Source organism: Hevea brasiliensis, chromosome 10 (genome assembly GCF_030052815.1).
Source record: "Hevea brasiliensis isolate MT/VB/25A 57/8 chromosome 10, ASM3005281v1, whole genome shotgun sequence".
In the NCBI taxonomy this organism is placed as follows: domain Eukaryota; kingdom Viridiplantae; phylum Streptophyta; class Magnoliopsida; order Malpighiales; family Euphorbiaceae; genus Hevea; species Hevea brasiliensis.
In genome coordinates this window covers 92,640,440-92,658,901 of record NC_079502.1, presented here as the reverse complement: position 1 = coordinate 92,658,901, position 18,462 = coordinate 92,640,440, and the positions used below count along the sequence as shown (strand labels likewise).

The 18,462-nt window shown below is 39.3% G+C and overlaps 1 protein-coding gene and 1 long non-coding RNA gene across 2 annotated transcripts; both read right to left on the bottom strand.

Moving 5' to 3' along the window:
* Positions 1-10,313: 10,313 nt before the first annotated feature.
* On the bottom strand, positions 10,314-12,191 carry LOC131183795 (uncharacterized). Its single transcript, XR_009151799.1, has 3 exons — positions 11,823-12,191; positions 11,025-11,080; positions 10,314-10,449 (listed from the first exon to the last, which is right to left on the bottom strand). It is a non-coding gene; the product is annotated as an uncharacterized LOC131183795 (long non-coding RNA).
* A 2,007-nt stretch (positions 12,192-14,198) lies between these two features.
* On the bottom strand, positions 14,199-17,606 carry LOC110653745 (LRR receptor-like serine/threonine-protein kinase HSL2). The gene is made up of 2 exons (XM_021809513.2): positions 14,903-17,606; positions 14,199-14,801 (listed from the first exon to the last, which is right to left on the bottom strand). The coding sequence occupies exons 1-2, from the start codon at positions 17,484-17,486 to the stop codon at positions 14,416-14,418; spliced, it is 2,970 nt and encodes a 989-aa protein (XP_021665205.2). The 5' UTR covers positions 17,487-17,606; the 3' UTR covers positions 14,199-14,415.
* Between the last annotated feature and the right edge of the window lie 856 nt (positions 17,607-18,462).

The following is an 18,462-nucleotide window of genomic DNA, read 5'->3' as shown; positions in this document are numbered from 1 at the left end:
ATTATTTACTACATATCACCCTCAATAATAATAATAATAAATAATTTAACAACAACAACAACAATAATAATAATAATAATAATAATAAATAATTTAACAACAACAACAACAACAACAACAACAATAATAATAATAATAATAATAATAATAATAATAATAATAATAATAAAAGGTTAGTGATGACCATTAATTTAAAAAAAATTAGTCATTAATTTGTTGTCACGACCCAACCTATGGGCCGGACCGGCACTAGAATCTGGGCCAGCCTAAAGCCCCCGAGGCCCGTAGTAAGCCTGACTATTCCTCAACCAAACTCTAAGGCCCATTTGGGCTCAATTTCAAGAATTCAACAGGACAGAGTCCGACCATAAAATGGACCTTTCAACGGGGAGTTTTTGACTCACCCAACCTGTAAACATAATGTATAATCAATTGGGGAGCTCAGCTCACCCTTCATATACTCATAACAACATAAAAATAAATGGGAGCTCAGCTCCCTCATCCAGTCCAACAAACATACATATAATAATAAGTTTACAGGTCCAACATGATAATTATATTACAGACCCAAATCAAATGAATATTTATAACACATGCGAAAATTCTAGGAGTTAATAAAATTACACCAACATTAATAAACAACCTGTGAAGGAGAAAAGCAGGTTAACCACAACAAAATCCTCCTGTAGCCTGAAAAATAATGAACATGAGTGAGCGTTCGATTCAGAGAGTACAATATCAATTTTAACCATAATCTCTATAACTATCTAAAGCTAATGCACCATGTAGAGTGAAATTTAACATCAGCAATATTTTCACATCATAACAGCAAAAAGGTAATTTGGAGCACTTACACACCCGATAATGTTAAATAATACATATATGGGAGCTGATCCCCTATACAACTCTCTTATTCCAACCTGTGCCAGCGAAGAACTCAGCTCGGACTTCCACTTAATAAACCAAATCGGGGTCCCAGCGAAGAACTTAAGCCGTGTCTACCCCGAACCCGAAGGACCGGGTCCTAGTGAAGATCTCAAGCCGTGTCTACCCGTCCTATCCATAGCTAACACCACATCACACGCACGCCAACGCACGCACACTGCTCCAAATTACCACAACAATACCCATGGCACTTTAACAGTTGTGAATGCAACATAAAACGTGCCTAGAGTTTAACTACATAGATATATACATATAAGTGATGCATGGGCATGCTTGAACATATAATAATATCGAAATTACAATTAAAATTAATATTTTACTTACAAACTTGACAGTAGTCACTGTGGCAGCTGGGCGGAGGAAGAAGGCTGTCCAAGTTCACCTGATAATTTTATTACAATCATTTAATAAACTTGACTCAATACAAACTAAGAAAAAGACCAAAGACGTCCTAAGTTGTGCCGAAAATCTGGCAGAATCTCCCCTATACCTAGGACCTACCCAACCTGCAAAAGGGCTCAAAACGCACTTCTATATTCACAAATCATACACTCACAACTCAATCACATCACACAGCCCCTCCTAGGCCCATCCAAACACTCATCAATCACAATATGTAAATTTACAGTTTAGTCCCTATAATTGATCCTTTTTTCAAAAACTATCCAAATAAGCTCTAAAAATACTAAAACTTTGCCCCGCTATCCTTAGCAATATTACTAGGCTATTGAAAAAAGAATCATAATTTTCTGAGCTACCACGAATATTTTATGGATTTTTAATCCCATTTAAGCACTAGAAAATTATGAAAAAGCAAGGTTCGGGTTTACCTATGCCGATTTTGACTCTTGGGATACGCTTGGGATGCCTGATAATGGTGGGGTAGCCAAAATCTTGATCCAATTCGAAGACTTTTTCAATAGCCAGTCTGTCTGGCCAGAAATTCACAGACCCGGACAACTGTCGAATTCTCGCGAATTGAAGGTACCTACACGAAGCCCACAACACAGGGGTTAGTATAAAATTTTTACGAAATTTTCTAAGCTCATTTAATGCTCAGAAAAACACTACGAAGTTCCGTAGGACCCACCGAAAAATGGTGTCAAAAAATTTTGAAATTTATATTGCCGCGAAGCTCTCGACGAGAGGAGCGCTCTGGTACTCTCGGTTTTCTCGTGGGATTCAGGTTTACGAGAAATCTAGCCCAAAAATCAAAATGGGCTAAAACTTCCCGGACAAAAATTGGACAAACCGCTCGATGGATTTTGGTGTTCTTGGTGTCTATGGAAAGCTCTCGAGGTGTAGATGGTGTTTGACACAAGACCCGACCCAATTGGTGGCCGGATCTACCGAATTTCGGCCGGGAAGCCGAAACGGCGCGTGCGCGCAGAGGGAGCTTCACGCGTCGTTTCCGGCCGCTTGGAAGGCCGGCTGGTGGTGGGGAGGCGTCGGGGTGGTGCGCTGGCAAGGTGGGAAGGCTGGGGAGGCAGTGGCGCAGCCTGGGGGTGAGGGAGGAGAGAGAAAATGGGAGAGAGAGGAGGAGGGATGGGACGCGTGGGGGAAGGGAAGAAAATTAGAAGAAGGCCAGTTCGATTTGATCGGTCCAATCCGATCCGGTTCGATTCAGCTGATCCGATTCAAGATACAAAATTTTAAATTTTTACTCTGCCTTAGGACCGAAAACGAGGCCCAAAAATTTCGAAAAAAATTCTAGAAAACTCAGAAAAATTCGTAGACTCCAAATATATTTTTAGTTTTGTCACGTTGTCTTTAAATTAATTTTTAAAAATCATCAAAGTTTTATATTTTCTGGAAATCAAAACCAATTTCGAAAATCCGAAAAATTTCAAATAATTTCCTAAAATTTAAATAAAATAAAATATTAATGTTTATCCATAAAATAATAAATTTAAAACTTAGGGGTGTTACATTCTTCCCCCCTTATAGAAAATTCGTTCTCGAATTTTACACAAGGCAGAATAAAGTACAGAATTACACGTTGAACAGATAAGGGTACTTGCTACGCATGTCCCGTTCTGACTCCCAGGTGCACTCTTCCACTGACTGGCTCCTCCACAAAACCTTAACCATAGGGATCTGTTTTGATTTTAGCTGCCTCACTTGGTAGTTCACTATGGCTACAGGTTGCTCCTCAAACGTCAAGTTTTCTTTCAGCTCTATTACATCCAGCTGTAGCACATGAGAAGGATCAGGAATGTATTTCCTGAGCATGGAGATGTGGAATATAGGATGAACATGAGAAAGGTTGGGTGGTAGCTCCAATCGGTAGGCAACTGCTCTAATTCTATCAGTAACCTCAAAAGGTCCAATATACCGAGGTGCCAACTTACCCTTCTTTCCAAATCTCATGACTCCCTTCATCGGAGAAACCTTCAGGAATACACAGTTGCCTACTACAAACTCTACATCCCTCCGTTTGGGGTCTGCATAACTCTTCTGCCTACTGAAAGTTGTTTTCAATCGTTCCCTAATTAAAGGAACTATCTCTGAAGTGTACTGCACTAGGTCATAGGGTGCCATCCCTATGCTGGAGTGATAACTGTTATTGTAGGCAAACTCCACCAAAGGTAGCTGATCATCCCATTGACCTCCAAAATCCAAAACACTCATGCGAAGCATGTCTTCCAGTGTTTGGATTGTCCTTTTGGACTGTCCATTCGTCTGAGGGTGGAAAGCAGTACTAAAGTTCAACTGTGTGCCAAGTGCCTCCTGCAACTTCCTCCAAAACCAAGAAGTGAACTGGGGTCCTCTGTCAGATATTATGGAAGCCTGAATTCCATGCAATCTGACTATTTTTGGAATGTAGAGCTGGGCGTACTGTGCAACAGAATATGTGATCTTCACAGGCAAGAAATGAGCTGATTTAGTTAGGCGGTCTACAATTATCCATATCGAATCATATCCTCGTGTGGTATGAGGCAACCCAGTCACAAAATCCATAGTAATCATCTCCCATTTCCATTCTGGGATAGAGAGCTCTTGCAGCTTCCCTGACAGCCTCTAGTGTTCAAACTTCACCTTCTGACAAGTCAAGCACTTGGACACGAAGTCTGCTATGTCTCCCTTCATGCCATTCCACCAATAGCTATCTTTCACATCATGGTACATTTTGGTGGAGCCTGGGTGGACATTGTACAGTGTATAGTGTGCCTCTTGCATGATTTCATTTCTGAGATTGTCCACATTAGGCACACATATCCTAGAACCTTGCACTAGGGTGCCATCATTGGCAAATCCAAACTCACCACCTTCACCCTGCTGTACTCTTTCTATGATCTTCATCAATTGTTGGTCTCTGTGTTGGGAAACTCTAACCCTATCTCGCAGGTCTGGTCTCACTGAAAAATGAGCCAACAATACCCCCTCATCTGAAAGATCTAGGATTAGACCTTGATCCATCAACTCATGTACTTCCTAAATCAACGGTCTCTTCTCCGCTGATATATGTGCTAAGCTGCCAGAAGATTTTCTGCTCAAAGCATCTGCCACTACATTGGTCTTCCCAGGGTGGTACTGGATGGTGCAATCATAGTCCTTCAGAAGCTTCATCCATCTCCTCTGTCTCAAGTTTAAATCCCTCTGTTGGAAGATGCACTTCAAACTCTTATGGTCGGTGTATATCTCACACACTTCACCATACAGGTAGTGTCTCCAGATTTTTAGTGCAAAGACTATATAGTCGCCATTTCCAAATCATGAGTGGGGTAGTTCTGCTCATGCCTCTTCAGCTGCCTTGAAGCATAAGCCACTACTTTTCCATTCTGCATCAAAACACACCATAAGCCAACTCTGGAGGCGTCACAGTACACGGTATATCCTTCACCACTCATCGGTGGTGTCAACACCGGGGCGGTGGTTAGACACTCCTTAAGCTTCTGGAAACTCTCCTCACAGTCATCTATCCAATTGAATGGAACATTTTTCTGAGTTAACTTAGTTAGGGGAGCCGCTATCCTGGAAAAATCCTGCACAAAACGCCTATAATAGCCACTTAGACCTAGGAAACTTCGCACCTCAGTGACTATTGTAGGCCTAAGCCAATCAGTTATAGCTTCAATTTTCTTGGGATCTACTTGAATGCCTTCACTAGAAACCATGTGTCCCAAGAATGAGATGCTTTCTAGCCAAAATTCACATTTTGAAAATTTGGCATATAGCTGGTGCTCCCTCAAAGTCTACAACACCATTCTCAAGTGCCACACGTGTTCTTCCTCGGTCCAAGAATATACCAAAATGTCATCTATGAATACGATGACAAAACGGTCCAGGAATGGCCTAAACACCTTGTTCATCAGGTCCATAAAGGCTGCTGGTGTATTAGTGAGTCCAAAAGACATCACCAAGAACTCATAATGACCATATCTTGTCCTGAATGCTGTTTTGGACACATCCTCATTCCTGATTCTCAATTGATGGTAGCCTGATCGTAGGTCTATCTTGGAAAAGAATCTAGCCCCTTGGAGCTGATCAAACAGATCATCGATCCGAGGAAGTGGATACTTGTTCTTCACAGTCACCTTGTTCAGCTGTCTATAGTCAATACACAACCTCAAGGACCCATCATTCTTTATCACGAATAGAACAGGAGCACCCAGGGTGAAGTGCTCGAACGTATACAACCCTTGTCCAAAAGCTCCTGTAGTTGCTCCTTTAACTCTTTCAATTCTGCTGGTGCCATCCTGTAAGGCGGCATTGATATGGGGTTTGTACCCGGAACAACATCAATGCAGAACTCTATTTCCCTCTCTGGTGGCAATCCTGGAAGCTCCTCAGGGAAGACATCCATGAATTCTCTGACAACAGGAACATTTTCCATGTTGACAGCTTCTATAGATATATCTCTCACCAATGCCAAATACCCTTGGCATCCACGCCTCAACATTTTTCTAGCACTAATTGCTGACACCAAATTATATGGAGCCACGCTCCTGTCACCATCAAAGCTAAACTCTTCTACACCAGGTATGTGAAAATACACGTTTTTGTTCCTGCAGTCTAAAGTGGCATAATGAGTTTCCAGCCAATCCATCCCCAAAATTACATCGAAATCGATTACTAGTAGAGGAACCAAGTCTGCTGGGAGGATCTTTCCATCCACTACTACTGGGCTACCCGGAAAAACCATGTCTACATCTATGTTGTCACTAAGTGGGGTAGCTACAGACAATGGGCATTCTAAAGTTGTAGGGTTTGTACCCAATCTCATGGCAAACACAGGGGAGACAAATGAGTGTGTAGCACCCAGATCTATCAAAACACGAGCCTCATAGAAACAGACCAGAAGAATACCTGCCACAACTGCATTAGAAGCCTGAGCATCCTGGTGGGTCAGGGTGAAAACCCGAGCTTAACCCCTACCCTGGGTGGCAGAACCCTGATACTGACTTCTACCTCTTGATCTGCCTCCAAATCCACGTCTCCCTTGTCCTCGGCCTACCATCGAATTGATCACGACCATGCTGGAAGCACCAGGATACAACTGACGAGGAACATTTGCAACAGAACCTTGTGACCCCATCTGTGGCTCGCTGAACATTGGGCATTCCCTAGCAAAGTGACCTGGTTGGCCACACCTGAAACATACTCCTGAACCCATCAAACAAGGTCCTGAATGTCTCCTTCCACATTGTGCGCAAGGTGCCAAGGAGGATCCTGAACCAGACCCAGAACTGCTGTATCCCAAACTGTGACCACTGCTGGATCCGTACCCTGGTCTGAATTCTCGAGATTTGTATCTAAATCCACTCCTCTTATTCCTGCTTCTTCCTCTATAATTGGTTTGGCCACCACTATCCGTAGTACCCATGTGGGGAACACCTGAAGAACCCTCTGCTCTATTTTTCTTTGCCCTTCTGCTGTCATCCACAGCATAGCTAATCTCAATCTGTCTGGCTCGATCAACCACCACATCAAAAGACTGATCAGACATCATGGCCAGGTTTGCATACCTCCTGTCAAGCCCTTTTAGGAACCTCTTCACCTTCATAGTTTCTGTAGAGACTGCTGTAGGGGCATACCTGCTCAGTTCTAGAAATTCTGTAGCATATTCATCTACAGACCTGCCATTCTGCCTTAAGGCCTCAAAGGCCCACTGCTTTTGATCTCTGAAACTTTCTGGTACAAACCGGTTGATGAACAGTTCCACAAATTGAGTCCATGACAAACCCTCCATCCGAGGTAATATGTAATCATTCATCCATTGTCTAGGCATAGGCCCCATGACATGTTGTATACACTCTATAAGTCTTCTATCAGTCAACTGCAACTCTGTTCCTGCCTGTCTGCAAGAATCTAAAAATCGATAGGCATCATCTGACACATCATAAGTACCACGCACCAACTTCTTGAAATTAATTATCTGTTTGTAAGGTTCCCCTCTTGGTGCGGTGGACTGCTGCTGCTGGGGAGGGTGGACCATATACTATGCCATTATATCGATGGTTCTCTGCAAACCAACTAGAGTAGCTGCCATTGGGTCTGTGGGACCCTATGCCATAAAAGATTGATCCTGAATTGGTGGCAGCTGCTCTTCTACTTGAGTAGTTCTAGACCTCTAACCCCGCCTCCTCGGAGCAGGCGCCTCATCCTATGCCAACACCTCGTCACACACATCTGGTTCTAATGCAGTGGCAGCTCTCCTGCTTCTACGCATTTTCCTGAAATTCAGCAGCATTAGCCCACAAAATTCAAAACAGCATGTTACACAGCTCTATAGACTCATATTTATACATAATTATATGAAGTAGAAACTAAAAGCAAAGATAACAATGCAAGACGAATGTGGACCCTAATTTCCGCATGTGACTCCTAGTAGACTCTTCCCAACACTTTAGACAATTATTCCCTATGAATCTGGAGCCTAAGCTCTGATACCATATTTGTCACGACTCAACCTATGGGCTGGACCAGCACTAGGACCTGGGCCAGCCTAAAGCCCCCGAGGCCCGTAGTAAGCCTAACTATTCCTCAACCCAACTCTAAGGCCCATTTAGGTCCAATTTCAAGAATTTAACCGGATAGAGTCCGGCCATAAAATGGACATTTCAACGGGGAGTTTTTGACTCACCCGACCTGTAAACATAATATATAATCAATTGGGGAGCTCAGCTCACCCTCCACATACTCATAACAACATAAAAATAAATGGGAGCTCAGCTTCCTCATCCAATCCAACAAACATACATATAATAATAAGTTTACAGGTCCAACATGATAATTATATTATAGACCCAAATCAAATGAATATTTATAACACATGCGAAAATTCTAGGAGTTAATAAAATTACACCAACATTAATAAACAACCTGCGAAAGAGAAAAGCAGGTTAACTACAATAAAATCCTCCTGTAGCCTGAAAAATAATGAACATGAGTGAGCGTTCGACTCAGAGAGTAAAATATCAATTTTAACCATAATCTCTATAACCATCTAAAGCTAATGCACCCTATAGAGTGAAATGCAACACCAGCAATATTTTCACATCATAACAGCAAAAAGGTAATTTGGAGCACTCACACACCCGATAATGTCAAACAATACATATATGAGAGCTGATCCCCTATACAGCTCTCTTATTCCAACCTGTGCCAGCGAAGAACTCAGCTCGGACTTCCACTTAATAAACCAAATCGGGGTCCCAGCGAAGAACTCAAGCCATGTCTAACCCGAAGGATCGGGTCCTAGCAAAGATCTCAAGCCGTGTCTACCCGTCCTATCCATAGCCAACACTACATCACACACACGCCAACGCACGCACACTGCTCCAAATTACCACAACAACATCCATGGCACTTTAACAGTTGTGAATGCAACATAAAACGTGCCTAGAGTTTAACTACATAGATATATACATATAAGTGATGTATGAGCATGCTTGAACATATAATAATATCGAAATTACAATTAAAATTAATATTTTACTCACAGACTTGACAGCAGTCACTGTGGCAGCTAGGCGGAGGAAGAAGGCTGTCCCGGCTCACTTGATAATTTTATTACAATCATTTAATAAATTTGACTCAATACAAACAAAGAAAAAGACCAAAGACGTCCTAAATTGTGTCGAAAATTCGGCAGAGTCTCCCCTATACCTAGGACCTACCCAACCTACAAAATGGCTCAAAACGCACTTCTATATTCACAAATCATACACTCACAACTCAATCACATCACACAGCCCCTCCTGGGCCCATCCAAACAGTCATCAATCACAATATGTAAATTTACAGTTTAGTCCTTATAATTGATCATTTTTGCAAAAACTACCCAAATAAGCTCTAAAAATTCTAAAACTTTGCCCCGCGATCCTTAGCAATATTACTAGGCTATTGCAAAAAGAATCATAATTTTCTGAGCTACCACGAATATTTTATGGATTTTTAATCCCATTTAAGTACTAGAAAATTACGAAAAAGTAAGGTTCGAGTTTACCTATGCCTATTCTGACTCTGGGGACGCGCTCGGGACGTCTGACAATGGTGGAGTAGCCAAAATCTCGATCCAATTCAGAGACTTTTTCGGTAGCCGGTCTGTCTGGCCAGAAATTCACAGATCCGGACAACTGTCGAATTCCCGTGAATGGAAGGTACCTACACGAAGCCCACAACACGGGGGTTAGTATAAAATTTTTACGAAATTTTCTAAGCTCATTTAATGCTCGAAAAAACACTACGAAGTTCCGTGGATCCACCGAAAAAGGTTGTCGAAAAATTTTGAAATTTATATTGCCGCGAAGCTCTCGACGAGTGGAGCGCTCTAGTATTCTCGGTTTTCTCGTGGGGTTGACGGTTTGCGAGAAATCTAGCCCAAAAGTCAAAATGGGCTAAAACTTTTCGGACAAAAATTGGACAAACCGCTTGATAGATTTTGGTGTTCTTGGTGGCTATAGAAAGTTCTCGAGGTGTAGATGGTGTTTGACACAAGACTCAGCCCGGATCCGCCAAATTTCGACCGAAAAGCCGAAACGGCGTTCGCGCGCAGAGGGAGCTTCGCGCGTTGTTTCTGGCCTCTTGGAAGGCCGGCCAGTGGTGTGGATGTCATGACCCAACCTATGGGCTGGACCGGCACTAGGACCTGGGCCAGCCTAAAGCCCCCGAGGCCCGTAGTAAGCCTAACTATTCCTCAAATCCATAATCAAGGCCCAAAAACTTAGGCCCAACATGTAAATAAAAATAATTTAAATTAAACTGTTATAATTTTATTTCGGGCCAACTTAGCCCAGAAATTATCAGAAACAAAAATTAGGGGAGCCCAGCTCAACCCTGTTACCTCATTTATAACCATTTAAAACTCATAAAATTTTTTCTTTTCATTTATTAATACAAAAACTTGAGTTCATACAGTCCCTGACAGGCTTAATGCTACTACTAGCACATGCGGAGTCCTAAATTATAAATTTAGAGAATAATAATACAATTAAGTAATCTTTTCATAACCTGAGAGGAAAGGGACAGGTTATTCTGAAAAATGTCTCCTCCTGTAGCCTGGAAAAATATGGTGAACAGGAGTGAGCGTTCGACTCAGAGAGTAAAATATCAATTTTAACCATAATCTCTATAACTATCTAAAGCTAATGCACCCTGTAGAGTGAAATGCAACATCAGCAATAATTTTCACATCATAACAACAAAAAGGTAATTTGGAGCACTCACACACCCAGTAATATCAATCATAATATATGGGAGCTGATCCCCTATACAGCTCTCTTAAATCCAACCTGTGCCAGCGAAGAACTCAGCTCGGACTTCCACTTAATAACCAAATCGGGGTCCCAGCGAAGAACTCAAGCCGTGTCTACCCCGAAGGACCGGGTCCCAGCGAAGATCTCAAGCCGTGTCTACCCGTCCTATCCATAGTCCACACCACATCACACGCACACCAACGCACGCACACTGCTCCAAATTACCACAACAACATACATGGCACTTTCACAGATGTGAATGCAACATAAAACATGTCTAGAGTTTAACTACATAGATATATACATATAAGTGATGCATGGGCATGCTTGAACATATAATAATATCGAAATTACAATTAAAATTAATATTTTACTCACAGTACACCGATGACTATTGTGGCTGCTGGATGCAGAAAATAGTTGACCTCGATCACCTAATAATTAAATTATAAATTTATTAGTACTAAGTTAAGATAAAACTCTAAAGAGGCAATAGACAGTCTAATTCATGCCGGAAATCCGGCAGAGTTTCCCCTATACCTGGGACCTACCCAACTTGCAAAAAGGCTCAAATAACACTTCTAGATTCTCAATTTCCACAATCACATCTCATCAATATCACATGGCCTCTCCTGGGCCCTCCAAATCAGATAATACTCAAAATCTTAAAAATTACGTTTTAGTCCCTATAATCGATATTTTGCAAAAATCCACTCAAACATGCTCTAAAAATTCTAAAATTTTGCCACGCGGTCCTTAATAATATTATAAGGCTATTGCAAAATGAATTGTAATTTTCTAGTCACCCATGAATATTTTATTCAAGAATTTTACTCAATTCTATAAGTTTCCAACAGCTAACATATTCTTAATTCAACCCAATTCAATATTCACATATTTAAACCTCCATCCTCAAGCTTCAACCAATCATATAAATTTTAAATATCTTAATTTCAAATAATCTTATATGCCCATATGCTAAAAATCTAACTAAAATCCATCTATATTTTTCAAAAATATTCTACAATTACTCAAAAATTCAACAAACACTATAGATATCTCCAAATAATTTTACTTTCATCATATATTTTTCTTAGAATTTTTCTCCAATTTTTCCTGTCTAAGAAACACTGCATTTATGCTCCACAGACAGAGAAATAATGAAAATGGTCTTACCCGAAGTTTATCTGTGTCTCAAAAATTTCAAAAATTTATGAGGAAGCCTCTGGAAGTCGAATCATCTCCATAGCCCACCGGAGCCACCGCCGGAACCACCGCGCACGGTGGTCGGCCACCGGTCGCCGGCGACATTTGCCGGATCTGATCATACCACCATGTTCCTCTCCTCTTCCTCAGTCCATAGGTGGTCTCGGATCGTCGATCCAACGGTCGGATCGTCATAGATCTAACGAAAAAGCTTGAAAAACTCGAAACTTCTCTCCTCCATATCTCACTCATCCGACCTCCATTTGCTGCAAAATTGGTATCAAAAGAAAGATCTCGGAACAAGCTTTCCAACGCCACCTGAATCGCCTAGATCGGACGTCGAATGAAGCCGGAATTGGGCCGGAAAGCCGTTGCCCATTGTGTGCGTGTTTTCTCTCTCTTCTCCCTCTCTTGCCGCCGTTTCTGGTGTCTGGCCGGCGCCGGAGGGTCGCCGGCAGGGTGGGGAGCTGCTTGGGAGGTCGCTGGCCGGTCACCGGAAAAAGAAAGAAGAAGAAGAGAGGGGAGGAGAGGAGAGAAGGGAAAATGGGGGGGGGGGGTTCCTCCTCTCGTTTTTGAACTTTTTTTTTTTTTTAATAAAAAGTTGGCTGTGACAGTGGAAACCCACTGTCACACGCCAAAATCCCATCATCATTTTATTTATTTATTTATTTTTTTGTTACAGGGGAGGCGTCGGGGCGGTGCGCCGGCAAGGTGAGGAGGCGGGAGTGCGGCCTGGGGGTGAGGGAGGAGAGAGAAAACGGGAGAGAGAGGAGGAGGGACGGGACGTGCGGGGGAAGGGAAGAAAAGAAGAAGAATGCTGGTTCGATTCGATCGGTCCGATCCGGTTCGATTTGACCGGTTCGATTCAACAAACAAAATTTTAAATTTTTACTCTGCCTTGGGACCGAAAATGAAGCCCAAAAATTCCGAAAAAAATTCTAGAAAACTCAGAAAAATTCGTAGACTCCAAATATATTTTAGTTTTGCCACGTAGTCTTTAAATTAATTTTTAAAAATCATCAAAATTTTATATTTTCGGGAAATCAAACCCGATTTCGAAAATCCAAAAAATTTCAAATAATTTCCTAAAATTTACATAAAATAAAATATTTATATTTATCCATAAAATAATAAATTTAAAAATTAGGGTTGTTACATTTGTGATCTTATAATCAATTATTATATAATTTAATAAACCTTAAATTATTTTATATCTTTAATAAATATTTTTATTATATTGTTATATTTTCTATTATTTTTATTATAAAATCTTTATTAAAAAATTTGAGAGACAAAAAGTATAGTCTATATAAAAAATTATAAAAATAAATTTGAATTATTTATAATTAGTATGTATTAATTTTTATGTTAATAATTTAATATTCTTTTTATTTCACTTTTATATGATTAATTAATGCTTATTATTATTATCATTATGACTAACTTATGCCCACTGAATTGAAACGGTAAAATAATTGAGAAAAATTTTACTATTATAAAAATTACATTTAAATGCTTTTGTTACCTTTTTTAATTAAATAATATTTAATTATAAAATTAAACTTTTATTTAAATAGTTTCTATTTGTTTGTCTATATATAATATATCATATGAGATATTTGATATATAACAACCATTATTCTCTTATCGAATATTTTTATTTCATTTAAGTGTCCTTAAATCTTTTTTTTATTTACTCTATTTTTTTATTATTTTTTTAAAAGTTATTAGTTATTATTTTTAAAATTTATTTATTTAAATATATTTAATTAATATTTATTTAATTACTAATTTTTTTATAAATTTTTTATTTAATATTTTTTAAATTTTTTAATATTTTATTTTATTATAATTATATATCAAATATAGTTAGAACTAATATTTTAATTATTTATATTTTATTATCATTAATTTTTAATAAGAATATTTTCAAGTTTTAATTAAAAATTTAAATTTTTATACATAAATTATCTCTCAACTATAATTTTATATATAATTACAACAATCATTTTAAAAGATTAAATTATTTTTACGCACTTGTTAATTTTATAAAAAATTTTTAAATAATTAATCAATTATTTTTAAATTAATTTATAAAATAAATATATATTTTAAATTAAAAATTACTAACAAATCTGAACACATTATTTCTAAGTTTCACTTGACTTGCTTTCAAAGACGTTAGACCTACTGATACGTTAAAAATAATGGTGTACTGTTGCTTCATGTTGATAGGGCAATCACTCCGTCAATGATTCATTCCAACCACACATGGATTTTTAAAATTCTGTCCCTCTCTAATTATGAAAGCCATGTACATACACAGTGCTGTGGGGCCAAAAGAAATTGCAAAACAATATTCAATATTGTCAATTTAATTTTATGCTCGTAAATTATCAAAGTCTATATTGATTAACACAGCTTGATTAAACATGTCAATTTCACCCAAAGCAAGTGCCATATTCAGCTTTGCTTCTAAGCCAAGTACAAGGTGGCATAATTTCAGGAAAAAAGGAGGGAATAACTAAGAAGATTGCCACTACAAGTTCTACAGGATATGGAGTCACTGGCTACCAAGACGAGCAAATTTCTGGTCCTTGAGCAATTCAACTACCCTTCTCATGGAGGGTCTGTTCATGGGCAATGTTGAAGTGCAAAGAAGAGCTACATTCAAAACTTTTTCTATTTCTTCAAAATCACATGTAGATCGATCCAACCTTGAATCTATAATCTCACGTAGACCTCCTGTGTAGCCAGTACTGCTGGCCTTATTTTCACTTGCTTCTTCAGGCAATGATGATAATGTAGCCTCAGTAACCCACTTCACCATATTCTTATTCTCACCAAAGCAAGAGTCATTTGGGCTTTTGCCAGTGATCAACTCCATTAACACTACCCCAAAACTGTACACATCACTCTTCTCTGTCACTTTAAGCGTGTAAGCATACTCTGTAAATCGATGATGCAACAAACAGATAAATTAGAATGTAATCTAATGATGATATAATCTGCTATGTATGCTTTACCAGAACAAAATTATAGTCTTTTACCTGGGGCAATATAGCCATAGGAACCAGCGATCCGAGACATAGAAGCAACATCACCCTCACCCGCCTCACTCCGCAGCGTCTTAGCCAACCCAAAATCCGCCACCCGGGGCCTCATCTCCTCGTCCAACAAGATGTTGTTGCTCTTCACATCCCTATGAATAATAGCCGGTACACAATCATGGTGCAAATAAGCCAAGCCCTGTGCCGCACCCACAGCCACCGCGAACCTTCCTGGCCAATCCAGTAAACCACCACCCTTTTCTCTATGCAACACGTCGCCTAAACTCCCATTCACCATGTAATCATATACCAGAAATCTGAACTCCTCTCCACTGCAACACATCAACAATTTTACGATATTGCCATGCCGGACTCGACCCAGCGTTTCCACTTCTGATCTGAACAGAGATTCCGTCTCTGGTTTCTGGGTACCTCCCCATAGTCTCTTCACTGCGACAATCTCTCCTGTTTTGAGCATTACTTTGTAAACCTGACCCGACCCGCCTGATCCTACTAGGTTCTCTTTTGTTAAGTGTGGAAATATGTCTTCCGCCGTGAACCGGACCCGTTGGAATGCGGTAATTTTATATGGGCGTTTGGGTTTTCTCACAAATAAAGTGGCTTTGAAGAACCATATAAGAGACCCGACAAGAATTACAACGCAAATGGCTAAAATGACCACAATGTACAAGGTGGCGGGTTTGGGTTTGGGTTTGGAGCATGGAGGGAGGGGTTTAAAATCCGGACTGCAGAGATTCGGGTTACCCAGTAAACTCCGTAAGTACGCTGCATTTGTGAAACCGGAAGGCACTCTCCCATATAATCTGTTATTAGAGACATTGAACTTATTCAGCTTCAACTTGGTCAACTCCATCGGTATTCCGCCGGTGAGTAAGTTATCGGAAAGATCCAGATAAGTTAATACCGGTAAGTTACCAAGTCCCGGTGGAATCTCGCCGGAGAGTCGATTTCTTGATAAATTAAATTCAGTTAAATCAGTCCACGAACTCACTGAACTCGGAATCTCCCCAGAAAACATATTCTCTTGCATGTTCAGCTTCTGCAACTTCTTCAATTCAGTTATACATGAAGGTAATTCACCTACGAATTGATTACTGCTCAAATTGATCTCGATAACCTCAGGCAATTCGCAAATTTCCGCCGGTAATTTGCCGGAGAATTTGTTGCCGTTGATTAAAAGGCCAGATAATCCTCGAGCACCGGAGATTGAAGAAGAAATTGAACCTTCAAATTTGTTATTGGATAACTCAAGACGCGAGGTATTGAGACCCCACAACTTGTTTGGCACTGGACCAGAGAGCTCATTATCAGCAACCCTCACATAATTTAAACTGCTACATTCACTCAAGGTCTCGGGCAAACTACCAGAGAAACGATTGACAAAAGCAACAAGTCTTTGAAGCTTCTTCTTGTGGCAGAGATACTGCGGCAACTCGCCGGTAAAATCATTGGTCGAAACATCAAAATCTTCCAAATCGGAATACCTGCCAAGATTCGCAGGTAATTTCCCAGTAAAGCTGTTGTTGAAGAGTTTTAATTCAGATAGATTTGGATTCAAAGCCAAAACCTGAGGGATTTCTCCGTTGAAGTGGTTGTCGTTTAAATTTAGTGATTGGAGTCGCAATGCGGAGATATTTTCCAGCAAGTTTCCGGTGAGATTGTTCTGTGAGACATCAAATTGACGCAAAGTAGTTAAATTTGACAGACTTTCAGGTAACTCACCGTACAGTTGATTGTTGAAGAGCTCTATTTGTTGTATGCTTTTCAATTCAGAAATACTCTCAGGTATCTTGCCAGTGATTAAATTGCTTGACAAATCCAGATTGTATAACGAGCCAAGCTTCCCAATCGAGCCTGGAATTTCCGCGATGAGATTCGTGTCGGCAAGAAACAAATGCTCGAGCTTTGATAAATTGCCAATCTCTTGAGGCAGAGGGCTTGGCTTGAACGGATTATAAGCGAGTTCCAAGCGGGTTAATTCGCTGAGATTGGATAAGAACCTTGGGATTGAACCGTTAAGGAGGTTAGAGACCAGAGAGAGCACTTCCAGGGACTGAAGCCTGCCAAAACTAGCCGGAATATCACCGGTGAAATTGTTGATTGAGAGATCTAGGACTCGTAAATTGTCAAGATCCGGCAAGAAATCTGGCAACTGACCGACGAATTCATTGTTGGAGAGGTTCAATACATGAAGGTGTGAGCATGGAGATAGAGCGCGATAAGTAAGAGTACCATTGAAGGAATTGTCGGCCAGAGAAAGGCTCTGGAGGGTCCGAATGAGACAGAATCCAGTAGGGAACCCACCAACAATGGAAAACCCAGATAAATCAATTGAAACAACCGATTGATTCTGAGAATCACAAGTAACGCCAGTCCAGTTACAACAGTTATGGTCAGCACTTTCAACCCAGTCACTAAGCTTTCCATTGGGGTCATCAAGCATAGCATTCTTGACACGGATCAATATTTCAAAGTCACCAGCGAGAGAGACGACCAAAGAAGAAGAACATAACGAGACAAAACAAAGAAACAGAATACAATTCTTGAAGCTTATGCTATTCATTTGAAGAGTGAAAAAGAAAGCTAATGGTCAAGGAGCTTAATATTGATGGGTGGGAAAGCAAGCTTAAGGATTTCACGAAAGGATGATCTTTATGGGGTGTGCATACGCATAATCAGGAGGTTATATAATTGTGAAGGAGACTAGTGCAAGTGAAATGTGATTCCTTTGGCTTTTTATGAGGAAAGTGACAAAAGTGAATTATGGTGTAATTGGAAAGTACTTAAATACCCAATGTAATGTAATGGCGCAGAGGACTTGATTCAGGGCTGTGTTAGAAGAGGGACAAGCTCCATTCTAGGGGAGGAGAATGGAATCTAAAACACAATTTGTTAGAAATGTTTGAGCATCCACACACTTGCAGTGGGCTGATGAGTGAGTAGTGAATTGACGTCTGTTTTGAAATGGATCACACATTGCTTGATTTAGAGGCTAAAGATTTTTTTTTTTTTTTTTTTTGTAAATTACAAAAAAATCGATGTTTTAAAATACTTTATTGTAATGCAATAAAATAGACAAATGCAATTAATAAGTAAATAAATTAATAGATAATTTTGAAATTTGAATTAGAGTCTCAATCCTTATTGCTTAATAAGCTCATATTGATATAATTTATTCATTTTAAAATTAATATTATATAAATTATTAAAGAAATACAAATTTTAAAGGATTAAAAAATTTTTAATTGATAATTTAAAAAATAAAATATAAGTAAATTTAATTTTTTTATTACCTATTTAATATTACTGTTGGAGTTGATATTAAAAAAAGATATTTTTTCATAAAATATATTAGTTATTGATATTAAAAAATATTTAAAATTAAATTTTTAATTTTTAATTATTATAATAATAAAAATATTAGAACAATTTTTTTAAATTATTTTTTTTAATAACATTTAAAGTGGTATTTAAAAAAAAGTAATTTTGAACATCAGACCATAATGTCAAATAAACATTTAGAGATTAAATTATCATTT

Bases quoted from the DNA above. Each gene is read 5' to 3' on its own strand.
- LOC110653745 (XM_021809513.2), bottom strand. From the start codon at position 17,486: ATGAATAGCATAAGCTTCAAGAATTGTATTCTGTTTCTTTGTTTTGTC. The intron at 14,802-14,902 runs GTAAAAGACTAT...ATCGATTTACAG, and splicing joins CTATGGCTATATTGCCCCAG to AGTATGCTTACACGCTTAAA.